Source organism: Thermobia domestica, chromosome 7, assembly GCF_964235325.1.
Source record: "Thermobia domestica chromosome 7, izTheDome1.hap1.1, whole genome shotgun sequence".
NCBI lineage: Eukaryota > Metazoa > Arthropoda > Insecta > Zygentoma > Lepismatidae > Thermobia > Thermobia domestica.
In genome coordinates, this window is record NC_137460.1 from 159,122,236 (window position 1) to 159,142,851 (window position 20,616).

The 20,616-nt window shown below is 35.5% G+C and overlaps 1 protein-coding gene across 2 annotated transcripts in view; it reads right to left on the reverse strand.

The window, feature by feature from the left end:
• The window catches only part of LOC145688960 (glandular kallikrein-3, submandibular-like), a 110,165-nt gene that overhangs the window by 23,698 nt on the left and 65,851 nt on the right, over positions 1-20,616 (reverse strand). For both annotated transcript variants that reach the window (XM_081763122.1, XM_081763121.1), the window contains exon 6: positions 2,941-3,091. In XM_081763122.1, the coding sequence (XP_081619248.1) occupies positions 2,941-3,091 (151 nt within the window). The remainder of the gene's footprint in view (positions 1-2,940; positions 3,092-20,616) is intronic.

Sequence of the window (20,616 nt, forward strand, 5' to 3'; positions counted from 1 at the left end):
TAATACTACAGATTACAATAAATAAACAGCAGACGAACTGCAATAAACGTAGTTCTAATGTGAGGCAGTACAAGACAATCCCTAAATAGCCCACAGAGAGTACATAATTCAAATTGACTCTACTTCCTCCGATATCAGTAGATGACCTTCAGCACTTATTCCTAGTCTTTCATCAAGTGCAGAAATTGTGTGGCATTAAGATTGACACTACTGTCGGAATAGGTGATAGTGAATGGTTATCTGCGGCAATAGTGAATATGAAATGAAATCCTTCAGTTTTACGTCTCATGGTTATGCAGGGCAGGTTAAAGAAGACGCGATGATGAAAATGAGTGAGATGGTATAATAAATAAAGTGAAGGAAACGGGAGAAGCCCGAAAAAACTCAATATACACACGGTGTTTGGTGGTGATAGTGAAAGGTGCTCTACACGAACCTCGAATATTGTTCCCTACAAGATCTGTTTCATCTTGTCTCTTGTTGCAAAGACGTTGTCCAAGATGTTGTGAGTGTCTGAAATCACTTTCTGAAATAGAAAGACTGCTGTGAGGCAGTCACGTAGCCAGGATTTCGTCATAGGGAGTTTCCGTGACGAAATACTGCAGTTACCACACCAGGGGCTCGATCATTCTAAACTATTTTATTGGAAACATATATTGGTTCGTTTAGCCAAGATTTCGTAATGGGAGGAGCATGACATGAAATACTCTTGTTACACACCAGGGGCTCTATCAATCTAAACTATTTTACTGGCAATATGTATTGGTTTGTTAGGACAATAAAATAAGGATATGTTAGTAAGTAGTTTAATAACGAACTATGAAGAATCTGAAGTAAAAGAATATAACAAAAAATATTGAAAAAGATATAATCTTCCGAGTTTCTTAAGTTCTTCTGAGAGTCTATCTGATCGAACTGGTTTATCGATCGTCATTTGTAGTCCATAGGATTAACATTGAGCTAAATATCATTCGGCGTAAGCTCTAAACTGCGATAAACAAAGCCACGTGAAACTAAATCTCGCTGATTTGCTATTGTCCTACCGACGCTTGTACTCCTCCGCAAAATAATCCATGTGATTGCATTATTACTTTTACTATGAAGCTCCATATAAAACTGCTATATTATTATAAATGACAAAAATATAATACGGATTATCTAATAATACTGCAGTCGAGTGTGGCTAATGAAACAATAAAAATAAGCACTAAGCATGCGCAGTAATTCTGGCGCCAACTCAACTGTGGACGCGTGTCTGAAAGATGACTGGCATGAATCCCGGTTCCGCGAGTGTTGTGTGAAACACCAACAAGGCAAACCTTTACTCACTAAGCAACAATTGTTTACGAGCGAAATTCAAATACTTTTTTTTTAATCTTTCGAGTTTCTTTTGTTTCTTTTCTGCTGCTGCTGTAAGTATCTGGACAACACGAGACAGTATTGTCAAAATGCACGTGTATAATTTGCTCCTCCCCGTGGGGAGTGGGAGTGATACATCACTAGCCAATCGTATTTGTGACCAGCGGAAGGATACAAATATTTTGTTTATCGGAGTTTAGAGCTTACACCGAATAATGTTTAGATGGAATTCGGAATGCTCCGTTACAATAATATCAATTTTCAACTTGTTCCCCCTTCCTCACAGTTTCTTCCACACAAACCTCCTCATAAGAAAAAGTAACCAAACGCTTGCTGTAGCTTTATATTTTTAAAAACTGGTTCTTCTTTTTCTCGTTTCTTTTTGTTTCATCCTTCCTTAATTTTTTTTCTGGTTCCGAAGGGGCTATCCGGATACCTCGGACCCACCCCCTTGGTTACGTGCCTGTGTGACGTAATGCTGTGGAGCTATTATTCTGGAACGTAATTAATTACTTTCCGTATTTTACAGTTGCCAACTGCTAATTGCAAATTGTTACGTAGTATTGTATAAAAATAAAATATAACAATCACAATGCCTACTAGCCAATTACATTTAAATTGTGTAAGATTCTAAAAAATATATCAACATTCTATGAGATAAATAACACTAAATTTTTCAAGATGCGAAATGTCAATGGTCACGTCTAATGAAGTTTACGTAGATTCTTCAGGTCTTTTTCCTACTTGATGTACAAGTCGCTTGATCAGTTTGGGAAGTATTTGAATTCAGTAGGAGTGGATTAATTTTTGTGTATTATCTACACATAATTTCTCCTTTTATCTGCACTATTTTAGAAGTGATATTTTCTGTATGGAAATCTGTCAGTTATTCTTTGTTACTTACACAGGAAAAAGCGATGACTGAAAAAAATAAAGAAAATAAGCAGGCTAGAGACCACTGGAGAGCATCCAGTTCACATTGTTGTAAAAAGTTTTAGTAAGGAAGCTTATGAGGAATCGTCGAAGTTTAATCAAGTGAAACTATAAAATTTTTCGTGTAAAATATAAAACATGCAACTGAGCCTAAACAGCGTTTTATTAAATCTTTCTATACTCTGCATATGGTAAAAAACGACTATACTATTTTCAGTAATTATGGGAAGGCAAATAAACAGAGAATTATATTTAAAATGTTCAAGACTTAAGGTCATGATTAAGAAATGTCACAGTGGGAATCAAACAAATGAATATTAGAGTAGTGAACATCATTCACCGACTGTAAGATTTAGCAGAAATCCTGCAGAACTGGTGTTTAGGTTGCTTCCGGGTCTTTTGCATCACAGTTATTCGGATCTCCAGGTCAGACCAGGTCTGAGAAGTGAGACCCAGACCCGGGTGACCTGGTCAAAAGTCGTGACCTAAGACCTATTCCATCATCAGTTCAGAGCTCACTTTAGACAAATTCCGACTTAATCTGTTTCACTGTGTACAACAGCATCATTATTTCTTAAATTAAATTATATAGAATCCTTGTTACACTTAAGTGTGAGAAGAAATCAGTTAGGTTCTGATAATACTTACAGTTATTCTCCATGTGGATTTTAATCCAGTCGAGATAGTGAGCCACCTTTGTATACACAGCAGCATTTGCATTCGGACAGGCCTTCGTACCTCTTGACAAAACGCCAGCAAGAATGGTTCTTCGGCAAATAATTGGGCCGCCGGAATCTCCCTATTGAATGTAAATTACTTTGACATTAATTTTGTCGCTTAAAGTATTTAAATTAAGATCGAAAACATTTTTAATAAATCATTTTTACGAAATACTTGGCATGTAATTTTTCTCTACACCTAACTTTTTCAGATAATTTGTCTTTGATATGGTACTACATTAATAATCTATGCATGTTATCGTGTTTCAAGACACGATAGACATCAATTTTACAGTGTTAATATTCAAGTTATTCTGTCCACCCAAATTTTACCTTAATTCAGGAAATCTCTTTAAACTTGCTTTTATAATTGTCTTTTGGTATAGTTAAGATTTACATATTCGAACGGAAACTCAGAGAATGTTTGTTAATAAACAGCCGCAAATATCACTCTACTCCTATTAAAACTTACAAACTCGTATTAATGAAATTTAACACTTGTAACGATTATAGTATATACATACTGTAGAACTGAAGAAATGATTATACCAATACCAAGCAGAAAATTGCAGATCAGTGTGGCAGTGGACGCAGCCGAATTATGGCCGCACTTAGCTTTACACGAACGACTTATACACTGAAATGGCCATTTTCAACACTGCTGATTAACTAATAACGTCAGTAATGTCAAATTACTTACATTTATTAGTAATAACATATTGGGAAAAAAAAACTAACTTTTATGTGGTGGACCATGGGATATTGAGATATGAACCTTTTCAAACGGCGTTTTCCGTGGCCGACTCACTGACTAACATAAATGTTTAGTATGTCCCCGACTAGTAAGAAATACGAAATTTCGCATATTGATGGGAAGTAAAATGTACATCTCCAAAAGTTCTAACATTTCGGATACCACTGCTAGGGAGGACAAAGAGCGCCATTGACCCTCCAGATTGATCAAAATGATCATTTCGAAGCATCATTGCTGAGTAACTAATAATGCTAGGGATATCAGTATTGTCAGCAACGCCAAATTACAGTACACATAGTTACTGGTAATGACATGTAGAAAAGTACGAAATTTTCCGTATGGAGGACCATGGGGAGTTGGGATATTAACTAACTAAATTGCATCTTTCATAGCCGACTCTCTCTTTCACTCACTGACTGGTAGACATAAATGTTTGGCATGTTTCTGTCTAGCTAGAAATGCGAAATTTCATACATTGATAGAAGGAACACGTATAATTCCAGAACATTCCAACATTTTGGGTACCATAGCTAAGGGGGCTAAATAGAACCATCAATCCCCTCAGACTTATATAATCATTTTCAGTAAGACATGACTGATGATAATAACAATTTGGCGTTGTCAACAATGCCAAATTACAGACAGTTATTAACAGGACCATATTAAGCGCGGAGCAATCACTCTAGGGCTCGCAACTAAGTCAGGCTCGAAGATTTTTAAAATTTACTGAAAAAATATTTTGAAACACCGAGAACCGCCTCCTCCCCCTCACACGCACGGTGTCTGTTCACCTCAAAGGTCACATGCACGAGCCAGGTTTGAACAAGGGACCTCACACACGAGAGATTGGCACTGTATCAGTGTGCCCCCATGGCCATTCTGGTTAATAGTAATGACATGTTCTTCAAAATTACTAAACCTTAAATTTGGGGTTCATGGGAGGTTGAGATACGAAGCCTCGAAGTTGCAATTTGCGTGTAAATTGTGAACAAGATTGAAATTATAATTTTCAAAACATTATTATTGACTAATGGAAAAATTGAACAACTGTGGAATATCTTTACGTTTTCCCAGACACTTTGCTCAAAAGAATTATGATCACGATTAACTAGAAATACAAAATTTTGTACATTGATAGGGGATAATATTTACATATCCAGAAAATTTCAACATATCGAATATGATTGCTGGGGCTGAAACAGTGTCATCAATCACTCAGAGTACCCCTACAGTACATTCGAAATTGAAAAACTGGTTTAACTAATTCCCACAAACATGGATTTTGCTTTAAAGTAAAGCAAATACTCTTCCAATCAACACTATGCACAAATATAATAATGTGAATTATATTTTTGGCTGCCGTCTTGAAAAAATGGTGTCAACATTTGGAAAACTCACAGAAAGTTGTATGGGAGTATCAAATTACAGAGAATATATTATTGAACAAGAATGTGGTGTTGGCTTTTTGGAATCTTTTCTTTTCTTAAACTATTTACTGCGAAGTATACTGAAGTAGCTTATATGGAGTTTAGTAAAAAGTCAAATTAAATCTACAAAAAGCATTGATATCCCAATCCAAAATACTTCGCGTCGAAAGGACACTCAGTATCGAATAACTACCAGAAAGTAAATTTATCAATACAACTAAATTATTCTGCCAAAGTTAGTTATGCTATCAATTCTGCCAAGTTCTTGAAATAAATTTCCTCATTCTGAAAGTATCTGAAGAACTTGTCCAACTGATTACGTTATCAATATACTCAAATATTCAGCCAAGGTAAGTTATGATATCGACTCTGCCAAGTACTTGAAATAAATTTATTCAATCTGAAATAATTTGAAGAACTTGGAAAACTGGTTACAACAGATCATAACTTACCTTGGCTGAAGAATTTGGGTATGTTGATAAATAACCAATTGGCCAAGTTCTTACAATACTTTCAGAATGAGGAAATTTATTTTAAGAACTTGGCAGAATCGATGTTATAACTTACCTTGCCTGAAGAATTTGGCTGTATTGATAACTTTAATCTTTTGTAGTCATTCGAAACTTGGCTTCTTTTTGGGGCGGATCCAGGGGTGGAGATCGGGGCGTTTGACTCTCCCCAAGAAGATAAAACTTTCTTATTTTATATATAAATAAAACCCATACCAGAGTTTGGAGTTCTTAAAAGTAGCTCTAAGTAGCAGTATTCCAACCCATCGCTCCCCCGGAAGTCCGTCCTGGATCTGCCCCTGGCTTCTTTTTGACACGGAGTGTTTTCGATTGGGCTCAGTCTATGCACTGGCCATATCACTATACTTGGTAAGGTTTGAAAAAATTATCATAGCTGATAAATAAATATTTCATTAATTACCCTATAATCTTGCGTAAACCATTTCTTATAAAAATATCTACAAGTAGTAGTTTACTATTCTGTTTTTTTTTTCTTTTTTCTTGGTGAAAATTTCCCCAGATACGGTTCATGCGATTTTGTATATATTTCATAAACAAATATTTCATTTATACTCTTAATATATGATGTAAGTCATTTTAGATGAAACAATCCAGAAGGGATAGTTTAGTTGTGGGGGTGGTTTCCTATCGGATCAAGTTTTCCGAAAACTTCTTATAATTTTGTTGTATTTTACAAATAAATGTTTCAGTTCTAACTGCAGCACATGATTTAGTTTAAAAAATTGGAGCAAGGAAACGGTGACCCCTACATTGGTGTGCTTTATTATTATTATTTTGTGCTTTTTAGCGCTTTTATTATTTTCTATGTTTTGGTGCTTTTGTTGAAGTCAGTTAATATGGTTTATTTTAAGATTTTAATGTATAGCCTATTTTCAATGTATCAGAGGTGTTACAAATAGGTGCGAAAACAATTTTTTTCTGTACCTTTATTATTTTTAAAGATAATTCGAGTCAGTAGCGTAACGCAAAAATATCCCCCCCCTTAGGATTATTTTTGGGCCCCTTCCCATGCCCATTAACTTCCCACTATATTATGTCCCCGTAGAAGACAATGGTTCATAAATCATAATTAACATAGTGACCATGGAATATAATTAAATTACAATTAAAATTAATCATGCTAAATGTCGAAGTTCATTTAAAGCGGTGTAATCTTCTATCATTTTTTTTCTGCAAATATGTCTATTACTTACGTCTACTGCGATTGTTCTCTCACATTCAATACTTAAAATACTGGTCAACTGTATTTTAAATGTACTGTATAAACTGTATACCTGTATAAAAAAATACAATAAGACTGGTCAACTGTTCTTGAGACATGGAACTGCGTAAATAGTTCTTTATCAGTTCTAATTTTGAAAAAGATCTCTCCGCTGCAGAAACACGCATTGGTAAGGTCAGAAATAACAAAAAATGCTGTGCATACACCGGGTATGCTAGAAGCCAAAGTATAGCTATCTCTTTGGCTTGGGTCTAAAAGGGTCAATGTCACTTTTTGGCGAAAAAGAAATTTTCAGCAGTTGAATGTCTCCAAATGTGTATTTCCTTGTGTAAGAAGGCCAAAAGTGTCAACATAGAATAGTTTTAGAATAATTTTTCAAATAATGTTATAAGCCCTTGCTGAGGATGAAATTTTTCTGTATTTAAAAAAGGTCAAAGTATACGTTGGCCTTTCTTCAATCTCCTAAAAATAATGTGTATTAGGGCCAAAGTGAACATTGATCTTTCTTGATCCAATATTGTTTATATTTTGACGCGACCAAAGTGAGAATTGGCCTTTTTTTATCTAGTGTTTTCGAAAATCTGTTAAGGCAAATGTTTAAACTTTGTACTTATTTGTTTGACTTGAAAGGTGGCATCTTTTGTGTGACATCTAAAGGAAAATAAGGTAATAATGTGCTTTTGTATCTGAGAGTGTAAATCCAACAACAATCTGGTTCATAGTGACCAATCATGGTTAAAAGTGTATATTTTGTTAACACTGCATAGGGTTACCAATTCAGCCACTTTGTGGTTAGATTTAGCCATTTTGAGAACCTGCCTAGCCACAAATTTTCAAAAAAGCCACTTTTAGCCATTTCTAGACATTTTCTGAGTTCAACCACATTTTGATATAGACTATTTATCGTTAACAAGTGTCTAGCGTTGATTTAGGATTTGTAATAGAATAAAGAAACACCTGTTAAAATTTCACTTACATGCTTAATGTTTCACTTCAAGGCAGTGGCGGCCGGTGGTTTGTGGTTTCGGGTGTTGCAGTACGAACGATCGGAGACAAAAGATATAAAGTGGACTCATTGATTAATCAGCATAAATTTAGATGCAAATGCTATGTGGCATGTTAAATTAAACAAAAAATCTGTTTTTAAAAAATAAAAAAATGCAGAATATTTAATCCAATTAATCACCTTATTTAATTAGTAAGTTCATTCTTCTATCTTTGATTGGAACAAATCTGCCTAATACATTCTGGTTGAACTCTAGTATTCTTATTGTCAGGTCTTTTTCGATGGAAAGCATAACCAATGGTGATAACCTTTCTTGGGACATTCAATTTCTTGAAAGTGTCAATTCTTTTTGATGTGAAAAAAGAACTTTTCTTCTTTTACTGACGCCATAGGTACAGTTAATATTAATTGCAGAAGCTTTGTAGATTCACTAAATATTTTTTCTAGATTTTTGTGAACATTTCATTCTAGCAAACTCAGTCCCTGACAGTGATCCGAATTCCTCTTCAGTGTAGACTGAAGAGAGTTCGTAGCAGAGATTAATGTTATAAAAAAAATGTACATTGAACGCGCTTTATTCACAATTTATCTAGGAAAATTTCAAATAAATTGTGGAAATGAACCTAGTGTATACAACATTACTGCCATAAGGTGTCCTGTAAACTTAAACCGTTTTTTTTTTCGAACACTCTCCTGAATTGCACTTTGCTTGTTTTGTCTAAGCCTTAATTGTAAGTTTTTCCTCAGTTGAAAGCTGAGCAATTTTTTTTGTAAGTTATTTACAGAAGTCATGATATGCAATTCATTCAGAATTTGTAGGTTATGTACAGAATTAAAGCACACACAATAAAATTAAATCTAATAACTAATAACCAAAACAGCTGATACAAAAGAGATACAAGTATATGAATTGCGAATGTCACATTTTCATACATAGGGCTGTAAACTGGCCGGATTTTCATTGGCCTGGCCGGAAAAATTGATGTTATTTTGATTAAAGCCGGCGACGGGTACAAACTTCTCACCAGCCCCTTTATAACCGTTTTTTTTTTTTCAAATTTGTATCTAGTTCGAAGTATAGATATTGAAAAGTAGCTGTCATTCTGTAAACTCAAAACTGTTACCTTTCACCATGTATCAACGATTAATATATTTTGTTCACCTGTTTAGAAAATTTTAGAGAGATGACAGGGACTGTATCAGGAAAAATTTGAAATTTACTTTCAAGGAATTTTATACATTTATTAAGAGTGGAATTCTTAAAGCAATTTCCTATAGTTGAAGTAGAGACTATATGTTTAAAGAGTGAATTTTATTTTCCAAATCCAAAATTGTCACGTAAAGATTATTATACTTTTGTTCATCTGTTTCGATAATTTTAAAGGAATGGTAGTTAATGGTAAATACAATAAATTGATCAATGCCGATTGATCAATTTCAGTTTCTCATTTATAGCACAATGTATCTATTAAGGTTATTAGTGAATGTTCTAAGGACATACAGAATATATGTGTTAATGCACTTTCGTTCACGATAGTACATTTCCTTTCCATGGATAGGTCCAAACAGAGATACTTCACGCTGAGACCTAAATCACAGAGAATTTTGAGGAAGTGTCGGTTCTTTTTATTTTACAGAAAAGTTTTTTAAGTTTTACGTCCCACGGTATGCCAGTTAGGCTAAAGGAGCTTTTATTTTACAGAGTTGGCAACCCTATTCATATATCAACACACACACACCCACATACTTGTGCGTAAAAGAAAAAAAGAACTACATTCCAAATCATCCGTCTTGGTTGTTACGCAATGCACGATGAACACAATACACTTCCACATGAGGCGAAACAATGTTTATCAACGTTCTGGAAAGCAACCTTGAAACCCGCCAGATATAGGAACCACATGTTAGCTGGGAGGGGTCCAAAGTATTTGAGGAAGGTCCAATACGTCTACGTAATAACGAACCTGTCTTTTACTGTACCCGAAAAGATAAGTAATTCTTAATTACTGTCACCTATATTTTTAGAAAAAATGATAGAACGATTATTTCTATAAAAGAAAAGAAAGAGTACATGATGAGGCGTAAAATAAAATATTTAGCTTACATCAATCATTTCTCTGTTAAACAGGTATAGTTCGTTAAGAAAGTCTACAAATGCTAGTCGAGTTTCGAAATTTTAGGGAGGTCCGGACCCGGTGGACCCTCCTCGTGGCTACGCCTCTGAGCATTGCTAACTAGTCCCAAATTCAATGTGGCGTTCCCCACCATACAGTTCTATCAAGAGTATAAAATATACTTATTTTATAAAAGAAAAATGAATATACTAAAGAACTATCCACAGAGAGGGGGGGGATTCTGCATATTGAATTATTAATATTTGGTTCACAAATTAATGTAGAAGAAATTTTCATTATCTATATAAGCTAAGAATTAACTTGTAAATGCGGTTCTACTTTCATTTGATTTTTGCTCTACTATATATTTTCTTTTTTATTTTGTAATTCTGCTATCACTTTTTTTAATTGTCTTTATATTGATTTGCTTCAGTATTAGTACCGTAATATAAAAATATGAATGCATAAAAACAAATTCCATTTGTTAACTGCTAGTGAAATAAAATTTAGAAATCTTATTTAGCGCGAAAAACCTTCTCGTTCACTGGAAACCCTGCTGTGTTGCAGAAGCACTGCAACGAGTAGACCCTTTAACTTCTGAGATAGGGGAAAGGAGACTTAACATTTGCTCTAATTCCCGCGCTGAAGGAATCTGGTCGTTGCATGCTCGCTGCAACACAATATAAATTAGAGACTCTGTGACGGATTATTTTTCGCTTTTTAAAACGGATTAACGAAACAGACAGTTAGAGAAGTAAAAAAACATGTTATTTAAAGTATATATGGGAGTATTAGAAAGTATTTTTTCTGTTCTTTACTACTATTGATAATAATATTTTTTTTCTTGAAATACTTTGGTAATACTATTTTCTTGAAATACTTAGACGCTGAAACACTAACATTAGCCGCCACTGCTTCAAGGAGAAGATTAGCTACACAATTTTCATGGCAATTGCATATTATAGCGGAATGTGTTATGCTCAAAGCATAATTTGTAAACAAGCTCAAAATTTATACCTTCAATAACGAGCCAGGTGTCATTGTATTTGTTAAAAAACTAGTAGAATTTCAAGATCAAAGGGGCCAATGTCAAGAGATATCTCGGGGATAAGCTGAGATATATTCATGAAAATGCAAGTATCCGATAGGGCATTAACATATCTTTCATTGGTGAAAGTATGAATTTTCTATTTGCAAGTATGTTTAAAATACCTTCAAACAAAAAAAGTAAGAAACTTCAAATCCGTTTTTCTCAAAATGGTACTTTTTGACATTGACCTTTTTAGACCCAAGCCGCAGATCTATTAATAGGAGATAGGCTAGTTCCCGAATTGCTGTGCTCAACTTTATTTCATTGTGGAAATCGGAACAATGCAAGTTACAAAGGTTCTGAACTGAATGTAGTAATAGGGATAAGTAATCTTTTTGCTTAAATTTTTGCACCAAAAAAACATTTTCAACACATTGTACAATCGGCAGCAAAATTATTTTTCCTTAATCCTCGAGTGCTAAGATCATTTTTAAATTCATATTATTAGAATGAATAAATTTTCATCCAGAGCATATTTTTGCCTTCTCTAAAGTAAATAATATTATTCAGGGAAATGGATATTCCGTATTTAGCTCACTTTTTTGTTATTTATAGTTTTTGAATTTTCTTTGCGGTGGGCCCCCAAACTCTGCCGGCCCCTAGTTACGCCACTGATTCGAGTTATTATATTCAGGTATATCATATTTAAGAAACATACTGTTAATAAGTTGGTTAACTAGCTAAATGGGAATGTAATGTCTCTTTCAGCACTGAGTCTGTATGACCTCCGGCTCAACATGGGGTCCCAACTACATGAGCTCCCTCCAGATCTCTGGAGCAAAGAAGGTATTGTTAAGTATTGTTTCATTATAAATATCTAGTACAATGTTAGAATACGAGGCAAGTCCGGAATGTAAGATTACAACGGTAAGTTTTCATTCAAAAAATTTGTACTTGACAAAACGTATCGTATTTTGTGACACAGGAGTTATTTTTCGACGAAATTACTGCTAAGGTCAAAGTACTTGTTATTTAGCCGTACTTCCTTCTGTATCCTCCAATCATAGACTTGTCGTGCCTGCTGCTGAAGTTACATTTCAACTTCGTTCTTAGTAAGCCGCTATTTGAAGCGTTTGCAAATAAGGGCGCCGATCCTGGGGGGCCGGGAAAGCCCGGTCCCCCCTAAAGCTCATGTGAGCCCCCTATTGTATTTATGAATATACAATATTTGGCATAATTTGAGTGCAATTTGTATTAAAATCCTCATATATATCCCTTCTGCATCTGAATGGGACTCCCAAATTTGCAGAGAAACCGGCGCCCTTGTTACAAAGCGTTTTATTGCTCATGCGTATGCTTGGAATACGCTGACCAGTACTTAAATGTGGATGGCTAATCACAATGCGCTACAAACGCGAAAGAAATAAAAACGCGCAGATAACGTCGGCTCGAGCGTATTTGGTGCGTTTCGGAACAATAGACCGCCTGCTGTTTAAAAGATGTCTAAAGGAAGGAAAAACGAAAGACGTGTTGGAAGGCAAGGGGATTTTAGTAAGAAACAGCTGCTTGGAAGATACTTTGTGCAGAGTACTGGAACTCTGTTATTATAGACCTGGATCTGGCAAAAAAAAACCTGGAAACCCTGACTGGCTCACAGTATGATTTATAACTCTCGCGAAAGTAAAATTACCGAATAGCCATATAGGTCGCGTTCGCTGCAGGGGGTAATGCATCAAAATCGCATTCTCGAATAGCCATACGCTTAATCTCTTCATCGTCGTGTCGCGGAAATGTTGTCCAGTAAGATACTTTCGTAAACAAAAACAAGTGCTTTGTGAATATCTGTTGAGCACTTACCTTGTGCTTAGAGAAAACGTATGATGGATCACACTTCATATTTGGAGGGATTCTGACTCGATGTAGTGTTAAATAGATGCTACTCGCACCAAACTCCAAGTAGCAATAAAGAATAACCACGAGAGGAAAGTAGAAGAGTAGCAGTGAAAATCAGTATAATCAACTTACGCTCGAAAATATTACTTGTCCACCTACTTTACGGATATACTTCGTATAACTTATCACTTAGTCTATAACGTTTATTTGATTTGTTAATCTATCACTACATTAAGAACCCATATCATCAAATTAGGTTGCATATCAGCACATTAGGTAGCAAGCCCTGAATTTTATAATATAGGCACCTACGGCTTCCTTCAGGTGCGTCCGAAGGAATCCAGAATTTATAACTACGAGGCGTGTCCAGAAAGTAAGTACCGTTTTCAAAATAAAATAAAATAAAATAAAATAAAATAAAATAAAATAAAATAAAACAGGTTCGTCAAGTCAAATTTATTTTTACATGAAACAGCACACCTTAAACCATTTTCTGACATGGTCTCCACCAATGTTCAAACACTTTCCATAGCGGGTGACCAACTTGTCGAAACCTTAATTAAAGAAACATCCCTCCGGCGACGGCAACCGTAACTCCATAGCGTTTTCGTATGTTCGTTACTCTCAAAGCGCTTACTGTCGAGGTCGCGCTTCAGGTGCAGGAAGAAGTGATAGTTTGGATTGCATGTCGAAGTTTTATCAGAGTCTCACATTATCGTTCCGCATTGATGATTCACCCCTGGGTACGAAGTCAATAAACAAAACCCTTTTCATGTCCCAAAACAATGTGCACATGAGTTTTTCTCTGACATTGTCATTTTGAACTTTTGCTTTCTGGGAGACCCTGGGTGCCGCCACTTCATTTTTGTTTTGATTCTGGGGTGATATGGCGACATTAGCGTTGCGGTGGCGTTCAAACGAAGAGGACTAGCTCAGGAGAGTAATGCTCCCGGAAGTAGGAACGGAAAACACAGTTCTGATTGGTTGGCGTTATCTGTCTTGCCACGTTGCATTCAAATAGCAGAATTCAGACAATTGTTGTTGTCGGTCCTCGTGGCCGAGTGCAGTTGCGCCTGAGTTTTCGTCGAGGTAACACGTCCTGTGTTGCTCGCGTCTTGGTGCTGATTCTGCTAGTAGTGATAGTTTTTTTTTTTTGTGCGAGTTTTTGCTGTGCTTTTTGGACTTGAGCAGAGTGAGCTTACCACTTGATTTGGGTGATTTCTCCCCGTTTTTGTTCAGTGAAGTGCAAGATTACGACTGATTACGATGGCCAATATTAGGCTTAACACTCTTCGCATTAGTTTTCAACCTGTCTCCAAAGTTCCCAATTCGATTTCGCTCCATAAGTGGATACGAACCACCTTTGAGCTTGCACAAGATGCAGTATTAAGTATTGAACTAGACTTTCCACGTAAACTTCTATATATCAAATTAATTACTCAACAGCTCTGTGAACAGATCATTACTAAATTTGACAATAAAGTACCGTATATAGATGCAGAAGGTACTTACGACCTTCCGCTTGACTCGGCTTCTCATACAATTAAATTGGTACGTATCCACGCGGTACCTATGGAAATTTCTGATAACCAAGTGAAACAAGTTCTTCAAGTTTATGGTGAAATTCTTAGTGTTAGTGACGAACTTTATACTGATGGACATTATTATAAAGTACGTACTGGCCGCAAAGTTGTGAAAATGATTTTAAAAAAGAATATCCCTTCCTATATTACTCTCAGTTCTCTTCGTTGTTGGGTGACGTATCCCGGACAGACAAAAACTTGTGCGAGGTGTGACAGTGAAACGCATTTGGTGTCCCAGTGTGATCGCCGAACATTTAGCGCCCGTTTCGATCATCGGTCCAGTGATTCTTCTGGAATTTCTACTTTGGGTAGCCGCATTGCTCGACCTATCCTACAACTGAAGGATGCGCCTGCTATTCACAACTATAGTGTGTTTCCGATTTTGCCGACAAAAAGCGGGCCCGCTATTACTACCATGCCGACAACTCCGTGTGACTCTACCCCGCCAGCCCCCTGCGAGGCAGCTTCTGTGTCCCGACCAAGTGATACATCCTCACAGGTCCCGTTTCATGAAGAGGGTATGGCCAGCCAAATTCTTCCTGAGGTTAACCCCGACGCAAATAAGGTAGGTGACTTATCTGATAAGACTGAGTGTCCCGGACCCCAGCCAATGACTTTCGATACTTCAGCACCTGCTCGGCCTGAACCTGTTGTTAGTGATTCCCTTGACATGGTGCCTCCTCTCTCCGATGTGCTCGACTCGACTGGTAGTGGTTCCCCCGTTACGCCTACATCCAGTGTTGATGACACTCCTGAACCCCCTATTAGTGAACAACTGAAAAAGAAGAAACGTTCCAGTCACGAGGTGAATACTGGGAAAGTTTTGAAAGTGACCGGGAAGACCTATGATTCGACCAGTAGATTAACCCGCACTAGATTACGACAGATGTCTCAATTAGATGCTACTACATGTAATGATGGGGAGGTTGTCCCCGAGACTTTGGACAGACCCGCTACGCAGTGAGAATATGCTAGCGGTCTGTTTGGGACTTTTGTTTTTGTTAATATTGCATCTTTTTGCTGCTTTCCTTGGGCCTGCCGGTTCTTTTGTGTGTGCCTTTTCCTCCACACCAAGCCTTTCCTTGCAGCTCTTAATGTATTCTTTTAAAATAGGAACGGTCAATTTTAATGGTCTAACATCTCCTACCAAGCAAAGTGCTGTTTTGGATTTCATTAAATGTTATTCTCTTGATATACTGTTTGCTCAGGAAGTGACCTTGACTGACCTTCAAGGCCTTTTTCAGCACACCTTTTTTTCTAACGAAACTGTTAACGGCACGGGTACTGCACTTATATATCGTAATGATATAGCATTTGAACAGTTATACAAACATCCCACCGGCCGGATTATTACTGGAAATGTGGCCAATATCCGGTTTTGCAACTCGTATGCCCCTGCAGGTACACACCGACGGCGTGAACGTCATAACCACCTCCGCTAACACTTATAATTAAAAGACCTGTTAGTTTTAAAAATATAAATTTATCAGCAAATTGCGTTCTATATAATGTTAAACTCTTTGTTTAAAAATGAAAAAAATGAAGTACTTATATCCTTGAAAGACACTGTTTCGATTTTGAAAAATAACAATATTTGGGCAAACTATTTTTCATCGTTTTAAGAAGGTCAGATCGTTTTATTTTGTATTATTATAAATTATTATTAAAAATAGTAAAAAAAAAATACATCCTATAAACTAAATTAATTACACTGCTTTGTTATAGAGCCAAACGTTTTACAGCATGTATCAACTTCATTCTTTTCGCATACCTAGGTACAATTAAAAAAAATTAAAGAAGTTTCTGATTATGTTCTAATGGTACATTTATTACTTAAAGATTCAAAACGAATGAGCCTACCTAACCGAATTTAAGATCTTTTTAATGTGAACGTCTTTGGAGTTACGAAACAGTATTTATAATTGGACAATTTCTTAAAGGCGTCATACAAGGGCTGTGTCAAAGCTGAAAGATAACTAAAATTTTCAACATCATATGGATATTATTTTTCACATTATTGCCAGTACTTTATTTTCGTTTGTAATTTAAATTTCTCAACTACAAGGTTAATAAAGCATGTATATCTCCTTGTCCTAAACGACTGAAAAATATATTATCCTGAGGGACTAACTGTTGAGTCTAAAGAGTTATGTGTTTCTGGCAATGGATGTTGAAAAGTATTTTTTCAAATGAGTTTAAAACTGGCTTATGGGGCCGTTGCCACAGCAACCACTGTTGCCATAACAACGAATCCTGTCACTGCGCGTCAATCTAAAACTGATTGAGGAAAAAGGAAGCGGCAACAAATGTGATGCACAGAATAAGTCGTGAGTGGGAACCCCTCACCCCTGGTGGGGATGTTCATGAAGCTATCAGCTTATGCCTAATTACATTGGAATATAATTTCCATTTCTTAATTTCGAACATACTAGGTTCGATCGAAACGAGAAAACTTTTTTTTCGGACTTCTAAAGAAAATAAAGTAAAATAAATAAATACATGACCGTGTTTATTACATATAGAATTCCCAGTCACGACCCCCCTTCCAGTTTTATTAAAAAAAATAGAAGAAGAAGATGAAGAAAAGAAAAGAAGATAGAAGAGGAAAGAGGTAAAGTAAGAAGGTGATAAAGAGGAAACTGTTACTGGATATTTTGAGAAATATGGTAAAGGAAAGCGAATAATTATCTAATTGTGATCATTTCCAATAGCTATTAGTTGAATATCTGGTATTAACGTGATCAACGGTAGACACATGTTAACTCATACATCCCCGACCTAGATCCATTTGACCCCAACTACCAAATTATCCCAATCTAGCTCGGAGATAGGTGAGAAAGTCTAATTTTACCTTTATTTTTTTTTTTTTTAATATTTCCAGAAGTTCTAGACTAATATTCAATATTTGAAAAATGAACGACGAAGTTGATGGCATGTTAGAAACGACCACAGAAAGAAAAAAAAATCAGAGTATCACATATGTGTCGAAGATTTTGACTTTCACAGTTCTCTCATGATGATCATTCGTTCAGGCTACTTCAGTCCTTTTTACCTCCTTCATAGAGCCAACTTAAGTTAGTATTAACATTCAATGAGTTCAATTGATAACTACCAATAATTATAATAAGTCACATATGTATGACAAGATAATTGGTGCACTTAATACTAAACCTACATTTCACTCACACACACATTCATACAGGACAATGTATACTTCGGGTTGTATTTGGTTGAATTAAACTAACCTAACTACAATGCTATAGACATTTATTACATTTCAATAGAAGGAGATGTAGTTTGACATAACAGAGAAAAAATTTAATACATGAAAAGAATGTTTCATAAACATGCACAGAAATTCGCTACTTTCAACAAGATCAAATAACACATTTCTCTTTTTATATATATATATATTAAAAGTTGGATTACATGAAAGAGAATTAAACCAAAGACGAGACAAGGAAAAAATTCAAGGGTCAATATATATTTAAAACTCAGTGCAATGAATACATATCATTGCAGGAAAAGAAAAAAAAATAATTGGTTAATCATTTAAAAAAAAAAACACTTTAGTAATATTTTATTGAGTCTGTCTCAATAGGAGACATATCGACAGTTTTATGAGTCTTTGTTCTCACGTCGATAATAGCTCCTTTTTTTTTTTTTCTTTCTTTTCAACTCTCTTTATGCACTGTGGTTTGTGTCCGTGAGAGTATTCAATTGTTTTTGTTTTAACTATAGACAACTAATTGCTTCATATCACATATATGTATATCTATATTTCTCATTTCGTCACTCGACGCACTTTATCTAAAATTTCAAAGTTTGTCAATATTAAGGAAAACTTATCAAATCCAGTCACAGATATTGGGAACATATTTCCATATTCCGGTATTCGCATTAACTTATTGAACAGATTTCAGTTCGTTGAATTTAAGATCACTAAATTTTTCCCTAGTATAGATCTTGTAGTCAAAAATTCTAGATACTGAATAGTTTGGTGTCCGATCGTAGGGGAAGGATTTGTTCCATGTTTTACTGATGGAAAAAGTCGTTGGAGGGGCGCACTGTTTCGTAGGTTGCTAATTTCACTCGCAAAGTAAATTTGGGTAAGGATTAGGGTTATTCTTATTTATCTTACGACCCGCTACTTGTTTTATTCACATGCAGTATTTAACATTATATTCCACTTTAATAGTTACAGAAATTAATAACAACTCAACAAAAAGTAATTTATGACAATTTACGCGGTAATACTATATATCACAAATAGTTGGTTAATACCGGGTGTCAAAATCTATGGCAACCTAACAAGACCAGGGTAAATATCGAGCCCATTACATACATACTCGCATATATATACATATATGTATTCATATTAATCAATACAATAAATTTCACTTTAATATCTATCTTAATATTTCGTCGACGTTTAACTTCTACATAACCATTCATATTCGACAAGTATTCATATTTTATAAATATTTATATTTATTTGGCTCAAAGACAAAACAAAACCCTGACTATCAAAATTCACCTTTTTTCTTCATAAGGTTGCAACATTATATTTTATATGTATAAACCCGATAATCAATAATCATTTTCAATTTACTAAAGATCCGCGTATATGAAAAAAAAATGTTGGTGTTATTTAATAAGTTGACATAAGAAGTGGAAAATGCAACAAATAGAGCAGGCACGTAACTTTTAAAACTATGTAAGTACATATATATAGATGTATATACAACAAAAAAAAATCAATGTTATTCGAAACTAGTGGGCCCAAACTATTAATACATACACACTATATGACCAATCAATAGAAATAAAAACCAGAAATCAGTAATCCATTTGATATAAGTTGTATGATCAATGAATAACAAAGGTCTCTAGGAATCTTAAAGCATAGTGTACCTTCCCGTCAATTTCTCCCGTGGTGGATTGAATATCGCGAAAATGGTCCCGAGATGTGCTGCAATACCTCCACGAATTGCATCCCTCGATGTCTCAGTTAGTACATACGATCGAAATAAGTGATATAGAATATTGTACATTTTCATGAGTTTCAGAAACCGGGGGGGGGGGAGGTTGAAAATTTAAAAAAAAAAACTCGAAGTAATAATGACACAGAGAGAGAGATAGAAAAGAAGGAAGACGAAGAATAGGGGCGCCAAAGACTTAAGTGGGAAATAACTAACGCTACAAAGACAAAAGTCGAATTTCTATCTCGACAAATCCATAGCCAAAATATTCTTAACATGCCAAAAGGGTGGTCTACTCAAATACGTAGACTCAAGGAACGCCCTGCTGCCAAGGATGCAAGTTCTGTGTCCATCAGATCCCAATCCCACAAGAATTTGGTTGTAAGATTGAAATCCGATCCCCGTATCCGGCCCAAACCAGCAGGTTCCCGGATATCGTCCGGAAGGTTAGAGAAGGCGCTAATTTAGAATTTCAAGAAAAAAAAATCATCCGACCTCTTGGAAACTAGAAGATTCCAGAATAGGGATGAAATTAGAGTAATAGCTAAGGTATCCCTAATTAGTAATTCGCCAAAATTAAAAAAAAATTAAATAAATAAACTGAATTTTGGATCGGTGATTTCAATTACCGAAACATCACCGATGGCTACCCAGCGCAGACATGCCACCGTCTGGGACGTCGTTAATTTCCCTCATCTAATTAAACTAAGAAAAGACATGAAAATACTTAAGGGGACTAGGGGTCGACGTCCGGGTACGCTAAATTTAGTAGCAGTTAATTTAATCGGATAGTCCGAACTGAGTTATATGAACACTGCACCATAAATAAATAAGGTAAGCAACAACAAAAAAAAAATCTCGGAGAGGCTATGAATGTTAAAGGTACAACTGACCGAAACCTGTACTTTTCGATGATCACAGGAAATAGCAGTTGGTTTTCTTAATTATCATTTCTGTCAACCTTTAGAAGTAATTCCCATATGATACTACTCTATCTATTGAAAGGCTTAAGATCTGGGGCTGTTATTATGAGGTACATAAATGCAAAGTAACACACAATTCCC